Source organism: Hyposmocoma kahamanoa, unplaced genomic scaffold (assembly GCF_003589595.1).
Source record: "Hyposmocoma kahamanoa isolate Upper Pololo Valley unplaced genomic scaffold, ASM358959v1 80, whole genome shotgun sequence".
NCBI lineage: Eukaryota > Metazoa > Arthropoda > Insecta > Lepidoptera > Cosmopterigidae > Hyposmocoma > Hyposmocoma kahamanoa.
In genome coordinates, this window is record NW_020654051.1 from 5,527,043 (window position 1) to 5,549,540 (window position 22,498).

The 22,498-nt window shown below is 37.8% G+C and overlaps 1 protein-coding gene across 1 annotated transcript in view; it reads left to right on the forward strand.

Moving 5' to 3' along the window:
• Positions 1–22,498, forward strand: part of LOC113233892 — a 43,891-nt gene that overhangs the window by 13,224 nt on the left and 8,169 nt on the right. Inside the window, exons 3-8 of the mRNA XM_026469120.1 lie at positions 7,320–7,544; positions 10,991–11,194; positions 11,563–11,766; positions 15,059–15,260; positions 15,827–15,989; positions 22,193–22,298. Coding sequence (XP_026324905.1) covers positions 7,320–7,544; positions 10,991–11,194; positions 11,563–11,766; positions 15,059–15,260; positions 15,827–15,989; positions 22,193–22,298 — 1,104 coding nt within the window. The remainder of the gene's footprint in view (positions 1–7,319; positions 7,545–10,990; positions 11,195–11,562; positions 11,767–15,058; positions 15,261–15,826; positions 15,990–22,192; positions 22,299–22,498) is intronic.

The following is a 22,498-nucleotide window of genomic DNA, read 5'->3' on the forward strand; positions in this document are numbered from 1 at the left end:
AAATTCCGCCACCAGAACCAGAGTTGCCTCACCATGGCAACAGACACTAATTCGTGTCCAATCGGATAAAAAAAAAATATTTTTTTATTATTGCAATAAGATAAGGTTCGTATCGGAAGAATTTTTCTTTGTATTTGTTTACGCTCATTTTACATACTGCTGAAGTGATATTAAAGAAATAGTTTTAATACACAATGTTCTCGTTATGTTTAGTTTACCCCTTTCTAATATAAGTAGTATATTGGGTACATCTCATTAACTGCCACATTTGATATACGAGTATTTGCAGTAACTGAGTAAATTTTACTGTCTTATTCTACTTGACGATGAACTTTGTCCACTAATCATCGTATATCTCCTATTGTATACGTAATGTAAAAAAGTCGCCGCCTACAACTAATGTCGCGGTAGACAGCGACACTCCTGGTTAAATAATCTGAAGGAATGATTCAGCTACAGTTCCACGTCGCTATTTAAAGCGGCAGCCATTAAAGTCAGGTTTGCCATAACCCAACCTCCAACAGGAAAGGAACTCCAAGAAGAAGCATAAATGAAACTCTACACTGAAGCCGTGCATAAACAAGGTCTTGTTTTCTCGATGGGATTATAAAATCACTTTTCATTTTACATATACATTCTAATCAGCTCATATTTAACACAGCCTTCACAGTTGTGATTCTACTGAATTACTTTGGCATTTAGTATCTATTGTTTATTGTTCAGCTCGATAAATAACTCAGCTTTTATATTGTTATTTGTTATAATGCCTGTATACATGTATACAATATTGTGCGACAAGCATAACTACTGCCCGTATTAGTAAACAGCTCCGGAAGCCAGTATCCGATATTTAACAACTTCTGAATCCAACACAGATTTCAAGATGTATCTCAAGCTCTCCTCTATTTCTTTTTATAACACCAAGCGACGGGATGAACAAGATGCGCGCCTGGTAGTAAGCGACACGCCTATCGATAACAGTTGCAGGGCACTGCCACTGTGCCCGTCACCTTGAGACATAAGTTGACAAGGCCCATGTGCCTGTAATTTCACCAAATTAAATATATTCTATTAGTATCACCAGAGAACACTGTCAAATAGATGATATGCATTATATGAATTTTTAATTTAGTGTCCGTTTTGCGGTTTGAAATTTGAGTCATTTTAGGATCATATTATGATTCTACCAATGCAGCCTTTTTAGCCCTGCTGTATCTTTAATGGTACCGACTCAAGCCACCAAGGCCCTGCATAGCAGTGCAAGTGCTGAGTGACATTTATTCTTCATAGGGTACTTCTCTCTAGTGTAGGTTGAACATCCTAGAAATCAGGCAATCCTAGAATCTGCTAAATAGCGAGGTGGTACTGCAGCCGTACCATTCCCTCAGATTTCTTTTTTATAAAAAAATAGGTGCGCATTTGACTGCCATCTCACCTGATGGAAAGTGACGAAGTCAACGATCGAACCTGCACACCCTAAATAATGCCTATTCACTGTCGCCTTGAAAAGGTCCTAGTTTAACATTCAGGGAAGAAGTCTGCAGGCAGGGAATTCCACTCCATAGCAGTTCGCCTTATAATTATGGAAGCGAAACGTCTCGTGCGAATCCTTGAAATATCCGCAACATAGGGATGGAACCCCAACAGGGTATTGGCCTCCTGTTATTTGTGCCATCCCCCACGATCTTATGTTATCGTAGTAATCACAACTGTTCAATCCGATTAGGCGATACTCGTACTAACTTGAAAAAAATGTCATACGAGAACGTGTTTATACTTACAAGGCCGAAACACGTAAGCAAGAATCTCCTTATTAAATGTATATTTCGCTAAACAATCGCAGTGGGCGATAAGTTACTTGCGAATCTCGTACGACATAATCGAAGGCTTGATTAATATCAACATTTACGTAAACGTTGTGATACGATAATAATAAGGCCAATATACATATCTAAATGCCCTAAACTCTTTCCATCTGGAGAGAGTTTATCGCACGCCACGCTTTGTGGTGAAGAATGCGCCTATCGCAAGCAGTAATTGCCATAAGATCATCGTATCATAATATTTACATACAAAAAAGAACTAAAATCTCTTATCCGTTTTATTAATTCTTGTCTTAGAAAAGCAGAGATGATCAAAACACTGTTGGTAGCGACTGACAAACTTGAAATACAATTTTTACTTAACTTACTTTTACTTGTACTTCACTTGGTGCAATGCCATGCTTACTTAGTAATAACAATAACAACGCACACACTCAACATAGCCCCGCACTAGGGAAAACCCTGTGTCGCGGGTGCCATGGACATACACATAGACAACCACAAATTACACCCAAACTCACAAAAGAAATAAATGTAGGTCATACAAATATTGCTCCCGGGCCGGGAATCGAACCTGGGACCTCTGCGTGGCAGTCCGGCATGGTAACCGTTCGACCACGGAGGCAGTTAACAAGTAAAGTAACAAGTTAAGTTAGTAACAGGTGACGAAAAATGGATTTATAGTTTCGATCCCAAAACAAAGCAGCAATCGAGCGTATGGGTCTTTCGAGGTGAGCCGAAACCAACCAATGTGGCGCGCATGCTAAGTGCCTCTAAGCGAATAATTGCTTCTTTTTTTAATAAATCTGGACACGTGCCTACTGTTGCTTTGGAGAATCGTTGTACCGTGAATAGTGATTGATACACGACCATTTGTTTGTCGGAAGTTATTGACAAACTCCGTAAAAATAACCGTAAACGCCGTATCATCTTGCACCACGATAAGACCAGTTCTCACACGGCCGGCCACACAGACTAAATGCATTTTTGAAGGTGAACAACGTTGACCTTATGATTTATTTGACATAGGTAGAAAAGTTAGCAACTATCATTACAGGACTAAACAATGATCTTATACACTTATGCGTACTAACCTAATGCAATAGAGTAGCCAAAAGTATCGATTGTTCAATATTACGATTACATTACTTTTATTTTGTTATATCAAGTGACGGGACGAACAAGTCGTGCGCCTGATGGTAATCTACACGCCTGTCCATAACAGTTCTGAGCTTTAAATCGGAAAGATCTGAGGGGCACTGCCACTGCGCCCACCACCCTGAGACGTAAGTTGACAAGTCCCATATGCCTATAATTTCACTAGCACCCTTTCCCTTCAAATCCGGAACACATTAATGGTGACATTACTGCTTGGCAACAGAAATAGGTAAGGTGGCAGTACTTCCCTGGACGAACTCTTTCACAAGGAGGTCTACTGCTACTTAAAAATTACTTATATTGTATTGTATCGAATTTAGTAGCAGTAGAGCTTGTGAAAGAGTTCGTCTAGGCTAGTACTCCCACCTTACCTATTTCTGCCGTCAAGCAGTAATGTTAGCATTACTGTGTTGCGCTTTGAAGGGTAAGGATGCTGGTGAAATTATAGGCACATGGGACTTATCAACTTATGTCTCAGGGTTAAGATTTAAAGCTCTAAATGGCCCTGCAACTACTATGTACAGGCGTGTCACTTAACACCAGACACATAACTTGTTCGTCCTATCACTAGGTACTATAAAAAAAATTATATTAACTTTTTTATAATTAATGATAAATTACAAATAAAGCTATTTTAGTGAACTCACACTGAGAACGAAAAAACGAATCAATTTCGTTATCTTCAATTTTAAAACCCAAAGTTACTATTAAAAGTTTATTGCTGTAATACAGTGCCAAGGTGGATATTTGAAGACGATAAGCCTATGTAGAATGTACGCAACCAATGCTGCAAAACAAGAAATTTTCTGTTTTATACCTACCTACTAACACACTGAAGAATAAAGCGGGAAACACATAGAGAGCTGGGTGGGACGTGGTCCCGACGCGACACGCGCCTGACCCGCACCCGCTTTATGTGTATTTCACGCTTAAATTTCATGGACAAGCCGTATTTTCTTGCTTAAACTTTGCCTAAGTTAACTTAAAATTATTATTGTTGCTCTTACCAATAGAGCAAATAATATAGAATAGAAAAAATATTCTTTATTGCACTCTGGGACAAATACATAAAAACACAAAAAAGACGTGTACAACAGTTGGCCTTATTGCTATATAACATCTCCTCCAGGGGGATAGTAATTAATCGAATACGCCACCCAACACGCATTTCAAAAAGTTTTTTCAATAGTAAATATATCCGACCGGATCGAAGGATTTTTTTCTGAGTGTTTTTTCTGAGTGTTCGATCTTTGTATTAATAATTATATTAAATATTTCAATAAGTTTTTTTCCACGAATTCGACTTCATTCAAGCTTAAGAATAAAACGCTTGGTACTGCTTACTCATATTGTTGATATACGTAACAGGTAGGAAAAAAGTAACAATGTTTCCATGTTTAATAAAGTGATTCAATGTTATTATTTTTGCAATTTTGTCACACGACTAACGATGTCACTATGTCACCAGTGATTACATCACTCGCTTTGGTAACGAAAGTAAACATCATGTGCAAACTCTTTACTATTATGTATAATGTAACAAACCTACTTTATGTCCTTAATGTTCACTTTTAGTTCACTAAGAATCCGCTAGATGGCATTCACCCATTTGGCGTTATTTCTGAATCGCGGTGTAAAGATTTTCCCTCGAATGGTGACTACTCGAATACAACTTTGTCAATGTGGACAGAAATCGGAGAATATTGAGAGCTTTGTTAGGCTAACCTGGAGTTGAGTCCCGTCTTGGGAACTGCTACCCGGACCTTCTGATATTGCGTACGCTCATATAGGGGGATATTCTATTGCCTAATCATCTCGTGGAACGGGGTTTCCGGGAGTCGCGTCCCTTCTTGTTAACAATGCCCGGACCTTCCACGTATAGGGTGAAATTGTATTGGCGTCATACAAGGTGAAAATAAATCTTTCTTCAACAACTTGGAGTTTTCACTTGGCTGGAGCTACGTAACCTCATCCCACGGTAGAGACTCCCTCCTCTACAATAATATACTTTTGCTGTTTTACTGACACGTTGTTTTGTGAAAATTAGCGGAAAAGGGCAATGTGCCTCCCGTTTACAAGTGTATAGAATCTATCCGTCATTACATATTGCATTGTAGACTCCTTTGTATATTACAAAATAAATGCACATTATTTTGACCTCCATCTAGCCCCGATTTTAAGGGGAGAGGGGAAAAACCAGGGCTCTTGCCCCGCCCCGGACGGACGGCCGCCTCAGGGGGCGACAAAATCAAAATATGTTCCACAAAGCGCCTAGCATCCAGCGCACGTTGTTCTATCGATTATTCATTTGATTTATGAACGTATCCTAATTCGATTTTTAAACGCTTGATTATCTTCCCTGGATATGTTTTTTATAATACTAAGCGACGGCACGAACAAGTCGTGCGCCTGGTGGTGAGCGACACGCTTATCCATTTGCAACACAACAGTGGCAGTGCCACGTATAGCTTTTAATCGCAAAGATCTTAGGGGTACTGCCACTGTGCCCATCACCCTGAGACGTAAGTTGACAAGTCCCATGTGCCTGTAATTTCGCCATCACCTTTACCCTTCAAAATCAAAACTCAGTAATAATGACCTTACTGCTTGGCGGCAGAAATAAGTAAGGTGACAGTACTTCCCTGGACGAATACTTTCACAAGAAGCTCTGCTGCTACTGCCATTATATTTTCTATATTTAATTTTATGTCACACAAATGAAAAAGTTATTAGTTAATAGCTATTAGCTTCTAATTTATTTCACCCTTTATATGTCTGTGAGGTTTTTTTAACAATTTATCTCAAACGCTGGAAAGTGGGAGCGCCACTATCAAGTTTCTTCTCTGATTCGAAAAAGTCGTAGATCCCGCGCTGCCTCCATATCATTTGATGGAAACCTAATACACACATAATGCCCACTCGATATCACGTTTCCGGTGTCCGATAACAATCGCTACAGACCGAAATTGGTACTGCGAATCGAAATTATTTAATAAATTAGCAAAATAGATAACTTATTCGTAAAGATCCATACATCACCAATCCCGGAGCCAAAAAATAAATAGACCATACAGATTCTAAAAAGCCACCTTAATTTGTACTTGCAATAGTGCTAATTAAGTTAAAAGAAGTGGTAGTAGTTATAATCGTACCTAAATAGACTACGTTAATCAATAAAAGTAAATAACTTACGATACCAGTGGCGGATTTGCCCTAAAGCCCAAAAAATTTTCTTACAAAAAATTCACTTATGATGACAAGAAATAACTCAAAGTACCTAAATATTCTAAATCTAAAGACTCTTGCACATTATGGCGGGCCGCAATGCACCGCATCGTATAACAATAATCTTCCTAAATCACTTTCGTACATTTTATGTATAAAATATAGATATGTTACATATTATCTATAATGTAATGTATAATCACTACGTCACTACATATTATCACTACCGCGTCTGCTGTCTGCTGATCGCGACAAACTCAAAAGCTACTGAACGGATTTTCATGCGGTTTCCACCGATAGACAGAGTGATTCATGAAAAAGGTTTCATTATATAATTTACTTGGGTTTTGTGTAAGTTGGCTGAAATATATCGGAAAAAATCATGCCAGCTGGGCGCTTTATTGGCGTGCGCCCCGTAAACAACAAAAGTTGTAGAAAAATATTAAATAGTAAATTTCTGAATCGATTTCGACAAAAGTTGGCAGTAAATTCATTATGTAGTCTACCAGTACATGATGAATGCTGAGAAAGGGGCGGCTGGTATTGATTACATGGCCTGGGGCCTAGGAAGGCCCACACTACAAATCCGCCACGGTATGGCACACATTTCCTGTCGCAGGTTTTATTAATGTCAACTATTACATCTGGGTAATACGCGATATCCGCGACATAGCGAAACTTTCTTAAGGGTCTAAACAACCTCAAATGGCTTTGGTTGATTCAGCATAACCATGAAAATGTTGAATCAATCACTTCGGAAAAATATATAGTAAAATTGAGAATATACACTGATTACTATACGGTGTGAAAACGAGATTCCTGAAAATTTTCACGATAGAAAAAATAACATAATCGTTCCTCGAACCGTTACAAGAAAACCGCTGTATTCAATAAGTACTTTACATATACCAATGATTTTTTTTTATATCAACTGAACTAAATAGAACACGCATAATACGATATACATTTTTCAAATGGTTTTAATTTGTTTGTAAAAAATAAATTCTGAAATAAAACCAATATCCCTGCCACTCGACCCAAATTATTACTTTATTTTTCGTTATTGTTATTTCGTTATTATTATTGTTGTGACACATTTTTCTTTTTTTACAGCATCACTATTATCAACCACTATGGACATTGGTAGGCGCAGGAGTGAAAAAAATTGAAGCTACGCGGAGAAACATGAAAAGCGTTTTACCATCCGGACCCCTCTGGTTGAAAGACTCTGCAGTCTCTATAGACCCGGTCAACTGCAAGGTGACTACGGCACTAGACGACATTATCAATTATGAATATCTCGTCGTTGCTGTTGGCTTGAAGAATGATTATGAAAAGGTATGTCATCATTATCACCCACTGCTCCCGAAGTTTGTGTCATCCACCACCCGACAGTTCTTTTGCTCATCCTCGGCTACCAATCAATCGACGGCTTGCTCCACTTGTCATCACTTTGCCTTGCTATGTGTTTCGCCCAACCCCATTTGCGTTCCATGATCCGAATTCCAGCATCCTGGAGTAAGTTTAGTATATATATAATTTTAAGTAACGGGACTGACAAGTCGTGCGCCTGATTGTAAGCTACACGCCTATCCATAAGTTGCAGTGCCACTCAGAGCTTCAAATCGCAAAGATCTGAGGTGCACTGCCACTGCGCCCTTTACCTTGAGACATAAGTTGACAAGTGGCTGTAATTTCATCAGCACCCTTAGCCTTCAAAACCGGAACACAGTAATGCTGACATTACTGCTTGGCGGCAGAATTAGGTAAGGTGGCAGTACTATCCTGGACGAACAATTTCACAAGGAGCTCTACTGCTACTAAATGCTTGATGTGCTGTTGACTCTACATCTACAAAAAAATGGTGCTCTTGTCAAGCACGGGGGGCCAGATGCCTGAAGAATCTTTCAAGAGAAAGAAAGAAAGAAAGAAACATTTATTAAGAGATTAACATTCTTACACTAACGCTCGGTACATTTATGAAATGAATAGTACTTTCTTATGAAAAATAATGACAGACATAACATTAATACGAGGAAAAAATAAACTAGTTGTTCTTGGCAGTCATTTTCACAAAGTCTCAAATTCATTTAAAAGGCAATATTCTATAATAAGATTCCGGATGAAATTCAAAATTTGCCATTTACAAGCATTGGCGGATTTGCCCTAAGGCCGAATAGGCCCGGGCCTAGAGCGGCCAATCGTGTCAAAAAATTCACTGCTAATAACAAGAAATAACTCATGAATATTCTAAAGGCTCATGCACATTATGGCGGGCCCCAATGCGCCTCATCGTATAACAATAATCTTCCTAAATCACTTTTGTACATTTTATATTTAAAATATAGATATGTTATATGTATATCTATAATGTAATGTATTACTACATCACTACGTATTATCGCTACCGCGTCTGTCTGTCTATCTGTCTGATCGCGATAAACTCAAAAACTACTGAACGGATTTTCATGCGGTTTCCACCAATAGACAGAGTGATTCACGAGGAAGGTGCATGATTTATTAGTTTTTGTGTAAGTTGGCTGAAATATGAGGATAAATGTTGAAGACGTCGGAAAGAATCACGCTGGCGCTTTTTTTATGCGTCCCGTAAACTAACAGAGAAATATTGTCCAGAAAAATATTGAAAATATTCAATGGTAACTTTCTGAATCGATTTCAATAAAAGTTGACAATAAAGTAAATTAATTATGTAGTCTACCAGTATATGATGAGTGCTGAGGAAGGGGCGGCTGGTACTGACTACATGGCCTGGGGCCAAGGCCGGCCAAGGCTCCAAATCCGCCACTGTTTACAAGACTTGAAACTATAGTGAAACAAAAACTTTATTCTAAATGTTATTATACAGCTTCTGCGTGTAATCCGTGGTCGTGACCCGTTTAGCTCTTGCAAGGTTTTCTCGATCCAAAATGTTTGAAATAAATATTGTAAATGATAATAATTGTATTTTTTATTATTATTATTCAAATTTACAAAGAGCAACCCCTAAAGTTTCATGTTCGTTCTTCTCAGAAGAATCTGCTTTACGAATGAGCAGTAGAGTTGAAACAATATGACGATTTCAAGTATAATTTTCTTACATATGAAAAAAAGATGTTTTGCGTTAGCACCTGCCAGAATCTAGATAAAATTACCAATCGGCACATCAAGCTTAGCATGAAACATTTTCAGGATGCTGATTTAGGGCTTGAACGCAGTCTCGAGCTACGCCTACATATGTCTTATTTGTTCTTTTCTGTCTTACTAATGAGTGGTAGTCCTTAATCAAGTTTCTTACGTAAGAAATAAAAGGATTTTGGTTCTTTTTCGATAATAATAATAATGCGCACACACTCATAGCCCTGCACTAGGGAAACCTTGTTTCGCATGAACACACACATAGACAACCACAAATTACACTCAAACTCACGAGAGAAATAAATATAGGCCATACAAATATTTCTCCCGGCACGGGAATCGAAACTCTGCGTGGCAGTCCGGCATGGTAACCGTTCCGCCATGGATGCAGTTAATAATTCGATACAAGTGTATTGATACAGATAAGTTGTTTAACCGATCGTTTTTGGTTTCATTAATCAGTACGATAATGCATTATAATTCATTATTATTTATTAATATATAATTGTATATTAGACGTTATGTCCGCTCATGTTTATTGTTCAACGAATTTGAAAATCAAGAGTTAACCTCTGAAAGAATATTAACAATTACCGACAAAATGGTATTACGTACATACTCGTACGTAAAATGCACTGGACGTGTATTCAATTCAAATTCAATAAAGAAACCGCCTACGTGGCCGAACGGTTATTAAACTGTACATATTAAGCATGATAGCTGTACTGCGTCGCAGAGTCCCGGGCTCGGTTCCCGGGCCGGGAGAAATATTTGTATATTTATTTCTCCCGTGAGTTTGAGTGTAATTTGTGCTTGTCTGTGTGTGAGTCCACGCCACACCGAATATGGGGCTTCCCTAGTGCGAGGCTATTAGTGTGTGCGTTATTATTATTATTTTATAATAATATTATAACAATCAGTCAAGCAACTTATAGGTAACAATACGTTTTTATCAGAACAAACAACAACAAACCCCTTAATTTCTTATATAAGAAATTTGATTAAAGACAGAAAAGAACAAGTAAGAAACTAATTGATTTTTAATTCGGGACATAATTACGTATAAAACATATTTGTTCCCTTCGAGACCATGGACGTTGCAATATGTCCGAAACGTCGAGGTAAATAAAGTATGTCTTATACGTGATTAAGTCCCGAATTAAAAATCAAATGATGTTTGAAAATCCCGAAAGTTTAAATCAAAGCAAGAAACTAGAATTGAAACGAAACGACGTAAAAACATACAAGCTTCAGAAGATCGGACCATGTTAAATAGCATCTCTAAACTTTTGTCAGAGGAAATACAGAGATCAAAAGAGTTGGGTACACGAATTTTTGTAGCAGTAGAGCTCATTGTGGAAGTGTTCATCCAAGAAAGTGCTGCCACCTTGCCTACTATTGGTGGTAGAGCAGTAATTTGAGCATTACTGTTTTTCGATTTTTAAAGTAAGGGTGCTGGTGAAATTACAGGCACATGGGACTTTTCAACTTCTCGTGGTGACGAGCGCAGTGGCAGTGCCTTTCAGATCTTTAAGATTTAAAGCTCTGAATGGCACTGCAACTGTCATGGACAGGTGTCGCTTACTACCAGGCACGACTTATTCGTCCAGTCACTTGGTGTCATAAAAAAAAATCATTTCTGCTTTCAGATTCCAGGCTTACTTCACGCATTAGAAAACTCAAACGTGTCTCAAGTGTCAACGATATACGACTCAAAATACGCAGAGAATACGTTCACCCTATTCCAGAAATTCAAGGGTGGCGAAGCTGTGTTCACCTACCCCGATTCGACAATCAAATGCCCTGGAGCCCCACAAAAGATAGCCTATTTAGCGGATTCTTATTTTACTAAGGTAATTTTATACAGAGTTCTTTGGCTTCGCAATCAATTTTCAAACAAACCGCACGCGGAGACCGCGTTGCCGACGCGCAGCGACCGCGTGCATCTAACTAAAGTACGATCTATTTATTTAGCTTTTACGTTTTTTTTTGTCTATCCGGCAACCGCGCGGTTGTATGATCCAGAGGAATTTAAATGCTGTTGCATAGTAAATAGAAATCAGATTCGCCATTAATGTACGTGAACGCGTGGTAACTGAGCGGTCGGAAAACTTTCGCGTCGTGTAACAGGGCGCTTACTTAGTTTTTCACGTTCAGAAGTTTGAAATTGTAGTTTCCATCATGTGTTAAAATGTAGACTTGTTTTAATTTGTACTTACAGAAAGGAGTGCGTTCAAAGGCAAATATCACATACAATACAGCGCTGCCGGTGATATTTGGCGTGAAGAAGTACGCTGACGCGTTACTCAAAGTGGTTGAACGCAAGCGCATCAACGTTGGATATCGATCGGTGTTGAGAGAAGTGAGGGGACCAAACCATGAAGCCGTTTTCGATGTTTTTTCCGGCAACGACCCTAACCCTAAGGTATGGAAATTTACGACCTTTAAAATGGGTAATTTTATACAATTATTTTTAAAATACTAACATCAATAAACAACAACTTTAGTTCCACAACTATTTACAAAACTTAACCAAAAATAAACTTTTAAGTTTTTGAGGTACTATCGGACACTTTTATATCTCTATTTGTTAGTAAATTCTAACCTAGTGTCTCCGATGACACCCCCGTGCGTTTAGCATCAGACTGGTATCATTAGCGCTTTCTTTTGTTACCGCACAGCGTTATCAACGTTTAAAGCGATCTATTTAATAGTTATTTGTTATGCAAGGCTGCAAAGTTGTTGTTTGACGCGAGTGCTTGAAAACGCGGGTGTGAGATTGAAAATAGTTTCCTAAGCGTAGCAAAGGTTTCAAGACACGAGACTCAAAACAACTTTGCGGACGAGCAAAACACACAACTTCTCACATCACTATAGCGAGGAAAATGGTAGATGAAAGAAAAACAGTTGAACTATAAAACATCAGTTTTTTTTTAAATAAAAGAAAAAGTTTACCTTCGGATGCGATCCGAATTTACACCTCATCAATTTTTATTCTTTATTGTACTTTTATTTTGTGTATTTAAATGTATTGTCATTATTTTAGTTCCTCGACGAATTAAAATAATTTAATAAACGCAATTAGTTATTGTATATATATTGTCAATTTAATGTCAACAATAATAAGAATAAAATATACCAACGGATTTATATTACTATGTGGGGTGCACTGTAAGTTTCCGGAATGAATAAGAAAAAAATACTATAAATGGTCAGAAATGAATTTATTGTTTCTCAAAATATTCTTTCTCCGTTAGCGTTAATGCACTTTTTCATACGAATGAACCAATTTTGATAACATTTATTCCACTCCTCCGTGACAATCTCTGAAACATTGTTATCATATTCTTCGACAGCCTCTTCAGGTGATGAAAATAGTTGACTGCGTAACTGGTTCTTAATTTTTGGAAATAAATAAAAGTCACAAGGTGTCAGGTCGGGACTGTGCGCGGGATGGCTCATAAGTTCAACGTTGTTCACCTTCAAAAATCCATTTATCTGTCTGGCCGTGTGAGAACTGGCATTATCTTGGTGCAAGATGATACGGCGTTTATGGTTATTTTTACGGAGTTTGTCAATAACTTCCGGCAAACAAATGGTCGTGTACCAATCACTATTCACGGTACAATGATTCTCCAAAGCAACAGTAGGCACGTGTCCAGTTTTATTAAAAAAAGAAGCACTCATCCGCTTAGAGACATTTTGCACGCGCGGCACTTTGGTCGGTTTCGGCTCATTTCGAAAAACTCATACGCTCGAGTGCTGCTTTGTTTTGGGATCGTACCTATAAATCCATGTTTCGTCACCTGTTACTATGGCTCACGCCAAATTTGACGCCTTTTTTTAATCTGGTAAGCATGTCATTGCACCAAGTGATGCGATACGTTTTTTGAACCTCAGTCAAATTGTGTGGGATCCACCGAGAGCACAGCTTTTTCACACCCAAATGTTTGTGTAGTATTGTTTATATTTGACTCATGCCTATTCTTAAAGACTCCCGAATCTCATGGTATGTCTGTCTGTTTTGATTATACGGCGCACAGCATCGATGTTTTTGTTGTTCACAGCAGTGGATGGGCGACCATCACAAAATTCGTCACTGAGATTCACACGACCACGTTTGAATTCTGCAAACCAGCTATAAATTGTCGTCTTGCATGGTGCTTCATCGCCAAAAGCAGTTTGCAGCCGAACGAAGCTCCGCTGAGTTGTTAAATTACACTTAAAGTCGTAGAAAATCATACTACGAAAATTTTCACGAGTTAAATCCATAGTGATGTAGACAACCATTTTCTAAAATGACGCCACAATGTAAAAACAAGTGACAGTCAGATGAAACAAACTATATTCTACAGCCAAAGAGTTCTATTTTCAAATGTTGTAATAACTTTTTGAATATTGTTTATGTAAGTGGCCAGTTCCGGAAACTTATAGTGTGTCCTATGTATAAGTAATGTGCGACCAATCGTGTAGTTGAACGTGGCATTTTCTTCTTTTTTTTTATCAAAAGAAAATCATAGATGTACCATAGTCCATCGCCAGGTTACAATTTTAAAAACCAGAAAAAAGCCTTTCTGGGGTGAAAATAATATTTTGTTCATTATTTTTGGAGGAGAGTAAAATCTGATGAATAAATAGAAGTCATGGAACAAAGTCGTTGTTTATAATGTTAGTAATACAGTCTAGTTGTTAGTTATATATTTATTTTCTCTCACATCAGTTAAGTACATAGTAACAGTATAGAGTTTCAATGTCCAATTGTTACCTTTATATATTACCTTTGTATGTGTGCTTAGATGTGTGTTGATCGTGTTCGATCGAATCAAAATGATTCGAATAGCACCTGTGACCCGACAACCCGGTTACTAGCCTCTAAATAATCCGATCATTTTAAAGTTCATGGGTCATGCGCGCAATATTCGACGTTATCTGTATAATTTTAGAGATTATTCAGCAATACACAATTTATTGTAGTCTCATTCACTCACGTGAAGTCCTCACTCACGAGTCACTATTAAACGCCATATTGAAGTATCATGAGGGACGGGTGACCCGCTAATATATCGAACATATGATCGAATCATTTGACCCGATCGCACTACGCATGGGTCATGATCGAGCCGGGTTGTCAAAAATGATCGACCGACACAGGTCTATGTGTGCTATAGTACCGGCACGTTTTGCGCGTTAACGTTTATCCGCTTATCAATTTCGTATTAATTCATAACTACGTTGAACGAGCTAATTGCTGTGAATAGTGACGTGCAGTAACATTTATGGATGCATAATTTTACGACACAACTCGGCATTTGCTTTTCGAAATTAGAAACTTTTAAAAATGAAATCTCATGCGATCGTCACTTATGGGATCGCTGGCCAGCACAACTTCTGCCTCCGGCAATCTCGCGTCAAAACTCAATGCAAAATAGTTTCGAATTGACGACATATTAGGTAAACATTTTTATTTTCGTTTTATTAAAATTTTGAATCAGCTACCCCTTGCAATACTAGTTATAAATCAAAAAACTTATAGATGTGACTCGCATTTGATTATATTTTTTTCGATAATGAATTCAGATTTGACCTCACTTTTGTAATCTGTCAAAACGGCCATCATGGCGTGCGTACTGTGTCACAATGCCACTGAATGAAAAAACTGTTTGTTTTTTGCATTAACTTTTTAAGCCCTTTTACCTTTGTAATTGTTTATATTTCAGAGTTTGATGATGAAGTACGATATGCTCCACGTGACACCGCACATGTCGCCTCCTTCGTTCCTGAAAGCAAACTCCGAGCTGGTGGACTCGACTGGGTACCTCGACGTGGACAAAAGCACCCTCCAACACACTCGCCATCCTAACATATTTGGCATAGGAGACTGCACCAATACACCTAATAGCAAGACTGCTGCGGCCATCGGTGGGTTAAGTGTTATTTTTTAACTGACTTCAAAAAAAAGAGGAGGTTATGCGTTCGGCCGTATATATGTTTTAAGTATGTTGTCCGATTTCTCCGTCAATTGTAGACCGATTTAAAAAATTCTTTTTTGCTTGAAAGGGTGCACTCTCGTGGTGGTCCCATTGTCACCAAGTCATAATCTGATGAGGAGATCCCATTGAAATCGAGGAAAAGCCTCAAATTATAATTGTGGACCGATATTGAAAATACTTTTGTTTGAAAGAGATTCTCTCGAGGTGCTGACGATGCTCTTCCGAATTCATTTCGGCTATCACAAATTAAAAAAATATTTTCCGCAAATAAAAGCTACTTTTCACTTGACACAATACATGTAATCAACAAAACACCGTCACCGTAACAACCTGAAAAAAGTATAAAATGTACAATGGAGTCCGTAATAGTCCCATGTCACCAAGAAGTCAAAATCTGATATCTTATGGAAATCGAAAAAAGTCGATAATCAAATTTTTGAGGTACGTTTTGTTTAACAATGAAAAAATTATTACACCCTATTATATTGTCTCCAGCGAAGCAATGCTACGTGCTCGAGAAGAACCTGACGAACTATATGGAGCACCTGCCTTTAACCGCTCAATACGATGGCTACGGCGCGTGTCCACTCGTTACCTCATACAGGACATGCATTGTAGCCGAATTCCTGTACGGGGGGATAGTCCGTGAAACCTTGCCGTTCAATCAGGTATTTTACTATTTACCAATTAGTTTTAGGGTACAACAAACTGATGGAAGGTGGTTACTTCTGCCTATAAATACTAGTGTTTGCAACGGTAACCAAGTGTCTTTAGTAATAGAATTATATCTATTATATATTCCCCATACTGTCCCATTAAAAAAAACACACTGTATATCTCAATAGCTAAGTGCATTTTTCTATAAAATATATATAAAATTTCTTTTCCAGGCACGAGAATCTATTATCGCGTATTACATGAAAAAGGACCTCTTCCCGTTTCTCTATTGGAATTTCCACGTTAAGGGAAGGTATCATGGTCCTGAATTCGTAAGAAAAATCATTAATCCCTTTGGCTGGAATTGAGCTCTCTTGGCGTTAAATTTTAATTTGGTTAAGTTGGTGCATGGTCTAAGTAAGAGCAACTGTACCACAACGATACGATTACGGTACGATTTTTAATTTATTATATTTATTACGATGAATCCTGAATTTAAATACTAAAACTAAACGTCCACTGCCCGCAAGAAACAAGTTTTTTTTTCTGTTAACACCGAAAGATACATACGATACATAAGATACGTCACAATAAAACTATATCCGGTTTAATACAATATATTTGTGTAAATAATAAGTTCGCTTAATACAAAAACAGACTGTGTTGTGCCCCCTTTGCACCTTTCACTCCATCCTGCTGCAATAAACTAAGATATTGTAGCTCTCAGTGGCTATCGTCTAGGTCCGGAATTTATGGAGGTAGAGAATCGCTCAGGGTAGAACTAAAGTCGCAAATTCCAGGCTTTCATGCCCTAAACGTACAGCAAACCTGAAAACTGTAAAGTAGTTGGCTGGTGACAAACAAAATAGGATATAATAGAAAGAAGTTATTGTTTATCGTTCTCGTAAAGTCGTTTGATTCGTATCAAGAAGCGTGCCGAACTCACAATATTCTCAGCCTTGTTGATTATATGACATTGTGAATGGTCAGATCGATTGTGCGGAGCTCGTAACTGGTATAACATGCCGCACCGCACACATAACACGCCCTTATTTTACATACCACCATGCTCGACAAACCATGGTATGAACAGTTCGCTGACTCGTCTTGGTAAACTGTTTTAGTGAACACGATGTTTTGTGTCAATCTAAGGCAATAGAAATCATTAATTAGTGCGCGTGAGCAATATCAGTGAACGGTCCTATATTTACTTACTTTTTTTGAATATATTGATAAAGAAATGGTTTAAATTTAAATTTAAAGCTATACATACATATATAAATAGTTTTATATTTCAATTTATAATAATTTATACAAAAATAACTGCCTCTGTGACCGTGAACGGTTACCATGCCAGACTGCCACGCAGAGGTGCCATGTTCGATTCCCGGGCCGGGAGAAATATTTGTATGGCCTACATTTATTTCTCTCGTGGGTTTGGGTGTAAGTTGTGGTTGTCTATGTGAGTGTCCATGGACCCGCGACACAGGATTTCCCTAGTGCGGAGCTATGTTGAGTGTGTGCGTTATTATTATTATTATAATTATACGCGCACACACACACACACACACACACACACACACACACACACACACCAAATTTTATTCTAGAAAACCTGTTCTAGCTATACTATTGTAAGTTTTACTTTGTATATTTATGATATTGTAAACACTGTCGGTTTTCTATTAAAATAAAATTAAACAGATTATAAATACAATATACCATTTCGTACTACACTAGTGGACATAATTTACAAAATGTAAACCTAATTATTTACATTAAAACATAGAACATCGTATTCTGAAACGAGTTATGTAAAAATAAACTTATTTACAACAAAAATGTAATTTGTGTCCTGTCGTTATAAAGGGAACTGATTTAATTGACGGCTTTTTCCCTTTTTTTCCAAAAAATTCTATTTTTAAAGATCTGCAGTGAATTACACTATCTTTTTCCATCTATTAAAAGAGGTGCTCATACTAACTAAATATAGTTGTGGTAAAACTTGTGCTAGTAAAAACAACATAACTGTTTGTTACACAAGGAATGTACTTGCGCAGAGCGACGTAGGGGTTTTCGCGGGAATGTGGGAGTCGCGGTCCGCATCCCACAAACATGCTTAATTTGTGAGATCGAGCGCTAAGGCTCAGCGCACACTGGCGCAAAGTCAAAGTGTCGCGTCGCGTCCTGTTTTTGGCGCGACGACACTCGCTTTAGTGCGCCCAGATCACAGTGTGATCGGCGTCTGAAGTCTCACTGCGCCCAAGTAACGCGCGTCGACGCGCGAAGCCGCTCGACTGCAGCCAAGCGTCCTTGCACACTTGCATAACACAAATTTGTACCTTAATATGGGAAAATAGAGATGAATATGCTAATAAGCATAAAACATGACGCGTCGCGACGCTTCGACTCGGCGCCAGTGTGAATTGAGCTTAAGGGTAGACGCATGCGTGATTTAATTTGAAAATAGAACATACCAATGTCAAGTAACTAATGGTGCGTGGCAACTAACGTTACCTGTATGTGGAACCGGTATTAATGCTGTACTTCTTGTTTCTTGACTAGGGACAAAAAGTTTTTTATAATATCGAAATTAAGAGATTGTAGTTTGAAAAAGACTGTGATTAAAGAAGTGATAGTTTCTCAAAGGAAATTTACTAATTTTAGTGGTATAGATTAATTTTAAAAAAAATATGTAGATCATGTATATTTATAACAGTACAAAGTAGAATTCAGTTTCTTTGGCGGGTTTGTTAAAGTTTCAAATAATTGTTTATTTTCTATCAGCAAAGTTGACGCGTTACTACTTCAAGGGTAATTTTTGCATGCAGGCAACGACGGGTCAGTAGATGCCATCTGCAGCTAACAGTTCTTGTCAACCGACGACGTTTAAGGACTAGATATAAATATTTATTATAAACAAAGAGTTTATTATTCATGATAAAGGTATAAAAACAATACTATTTCAAAACTTTGCTGACAGTATATCTCATATATTTTCGATGTGTATGGGTATTGACACAAAATTTTACTTAAGATTATTATAGTAAAACTTAGTTTTTCTTAGTATCTTTAGATTCTATTTACAAAATCTTTTACAATTGATAATAGAGCATTTTTGCTCAAGTGCAAATATTATTGACTTGATGTATTTGTAGTAGTTTTCGCGAGGGTACATTTACTGCGCAACACGTCATTTGCACAACAACATATATATATATTCGCAATTGAGTTATTCGAATGAGTTGGGTTCGTCTTTCAACAATTGTGCGTTGTTGAGAGACATGTTCGGCGATGTTACGCGACAAGGTTCCCTGGTGAAATCTAAACTCGTCGTGTTTATTTTGTTAAGAACGTTTAGAGGATTTATGTGTCATTTTAGATTACTTATTATGTTAATTATATATTACTTATTTTTATGTAAAATCTTTTTTATTTGCAATATACTTGTTTTTGAAAATATGTTTTTTATTATTATTATTAATTTGCATCCTCGCAATGTTTGTTCACGAACAAACAAACGTCTTTGTCTTTTAAATATATAAAAAAAAAACCGCTTTGATGTTAGTCATCTTCTTCAAAGCATGAGGTATCAATTCATAGAAATCAATTTAGTACACACTTTAAAAAATAGATGGCGACACTTGGATAAAATAAATTTCGAAAATTGAGCTATGTTATACTAAATAAGAAGTATAAAATATAATTATCTGTGTTTAAAGAGTTATAGCTTTATCGATACAATCGGTAATTCCGCCAATGCCAAGTTATGGAAGACACGCGTTTATTACTCAAAATTTGTTCGGTGAACTTCGGCAATAAACTTCGCAGACTATTATAGAAACAAATTATTATTTTAATGAGATCAGGGGCCTTACCATAGGTATAACTAAAAATATTGAAAATTAACTCTTTCTCGGTTACAAATTGTGTGGCCCGTTCACAATGGCTGACAAAAGCCGTAATTCTTCATCGTTATCAGTGAACCACCGAAGTTTCTGAAGTAACCGATATCTCAAAGTCAACATACCAGTGTCCACTAGTGACTGGTCAGCTTTTACGTCAAAACATCGGAACTATAAGGTTCAATTTAGATTGCGGCAGAACGGAATAGAACAGAAGCATCAATTTCACCTCGTAAGGCGCACGCGGTCGCTGGAATACTCGAGATTTCGCGAGCTTTTTCGCGACTGCACCTTGAGGCTGTGGTATTTTGCCGACGTTTGACGTCACACGCTGGGCCTGCGAAATTGACTTCTTGCATAGCTCCAAAATGCTTTTTACACAATTGACCATAAAATTCATTATGCTACGTAGAATGTCGCTACAAAAATTCGCTTCCTTTCCATTCCACCGCATTATAAATTGAACCTAATTCTGTAATGAAGTTACGAATCCGCGCCCAGTTAACACTAGGCGAAAACTTTCAGCCTAGTTACCACGCCTTCATGTACATTAATGGCGACTCTGATTTAAGTCTTAACATAAGAGGAACACACATTTAAGTTAAAACGTAAAGGCTAAACAAATAGAGCTTATTTTGCCGTGACAGTTAGACGCACGCGGTCGCTGCGCGGTGGCAACGCGGACTCCTCTCGGCGACCGCGCGGGGTGGGCACGATGAATGCGCCCTTACAGTTTCGCTACTCTTGAACGATTTCATTATAAAAAACATACAAACATTTATCAGTAGCAAGTCACTCAAAATCGAGTAGGCTTCGCCACTATCAACGATCTTGTCAAAATGCTTGTCATATTTTCAAAACCACGAGATAAATTTGAAGTTACAACACAGGTGAACACAACAGATTGAAGTAAATTCCAAGTGAAGCAGTCAAATGTTATTTCAAATAGACTTTTCAATCTTTCGATGGCGTTGAGAAGAACAACCTCGTTCCGAAGAATATGGAGTAATGGACATAAAAGTGCAAGACTGTATTCTGAAAGCCACGCCTGCATTAAAACTCATTGGTGCGACTAGTTTCCTTTGTAACGAACATCACCTGTTGTGAACCAACCGACTCCTTCATCAACGATAACTGAACCCGATATATTTTATAGATATATATATGTATAGAACCAGTAGATAGATTGAGCTCCTTGTGGAAGACTTTGTCAAGGGAAGTACTACCACCTTAACTATTTCTGCCGCCAAGCTGTAATGTGAGCTGTTGTTCCGGTTTTGAAGGGTAAGGGTGCTGGTGAAATTACTGGCACATGGTACTTGTACGATGCAATATCGTACATTGTGTTTATGCGGCATTTTACGTATTCATGCGACAGTTAGTCGTAATTTATATTTAGTTCACAATCAGCCATCACGCAGTGTACTCATTATATTGTAAATCAAAATGAATAAACATTTTTAACTGTTATCATACTATCATTTATAAGTGTATGGAACACCGTACATCTTTATGGTCCTTCGAGCCTTCAACTGTCGACTTAATAAATCGGGACAGCAGAAGTTAATCAAATTTAATAAAAAGTTTTTTCTTACAAAATAAAATACTCAGTCATCTGTGCCTATAATTAATTAAACACGTGTAGCAAGCATTCCATTACAATGTTCATTCGAACAATTACGGAATTGTCCAAACTTGGCCACACTATTGTATCATATTATTATTTTTTATAATACTAAGAAGTGAAGGGACGAACAAGTCGTGCACCTGGTTGTAAGCGACACGCCTGTCCATAATATGTGCAGTGCCACTCAGAGCTTTAAATCCTTTTTGCAAAGATTTGAGGGGCACTGCCACTGCGCCCGCCACCCGCAGACATGTCTAGTCTCATGTGCCTGTAATTTCACCAGCACCCTTACACATTCATTGCATTACATGGTTAATATAAAAGTTCTTAAAGGGACGGAACTTCAAAACGGCAACACAGCTGCTGACATTACTGCTTGGCGGCAGAAATAGATAAGGTTCCAGTACTACCCTGGACGAATTCTTTGACAAGGAGCTCTACTGCTATTAACTGCTACACATTTTTTATTTATTATCGAGTTTTCATGTGTTTACGACAGCTACATACGAAACTATTTTTTTCCCTCTTTTTTTATTATTTTACTCGTCTTTTTATTGTAATTTGATGTTAATAGAAAAGGGACGGAGCTCAAAAAAAATCCTACATATAGTTTCCGAGTCTTGGATTCCATCTTTTGTCTCGTCCCTTGAATAAATAAAAACATTACATTAGAAAATACAGTAATTGCAGGTGTAAGCTGCTCATTGTGGGCGGCGGCACGGGCGGTTGCAGTGTTGCTTGGCGGTTTGCCAATAAGGTACCTCCCAAGGAAATCATTGTCGTCGAACCTTCTTCTGTGAGCATCATTTTCATTTCAATTTATAAATAGATGTGTAATTTAAAAGAATGCATGAGGCATTCTAAGGAGTCCAAAACAGCGCCCAGATCGCCTTAACACCGTTCCAAATTTGCCCACGAAAAACTGCCATAATTCTGAAGCTAGAGAACATCGTAAATTAATGAATGAAAATTCTTAGG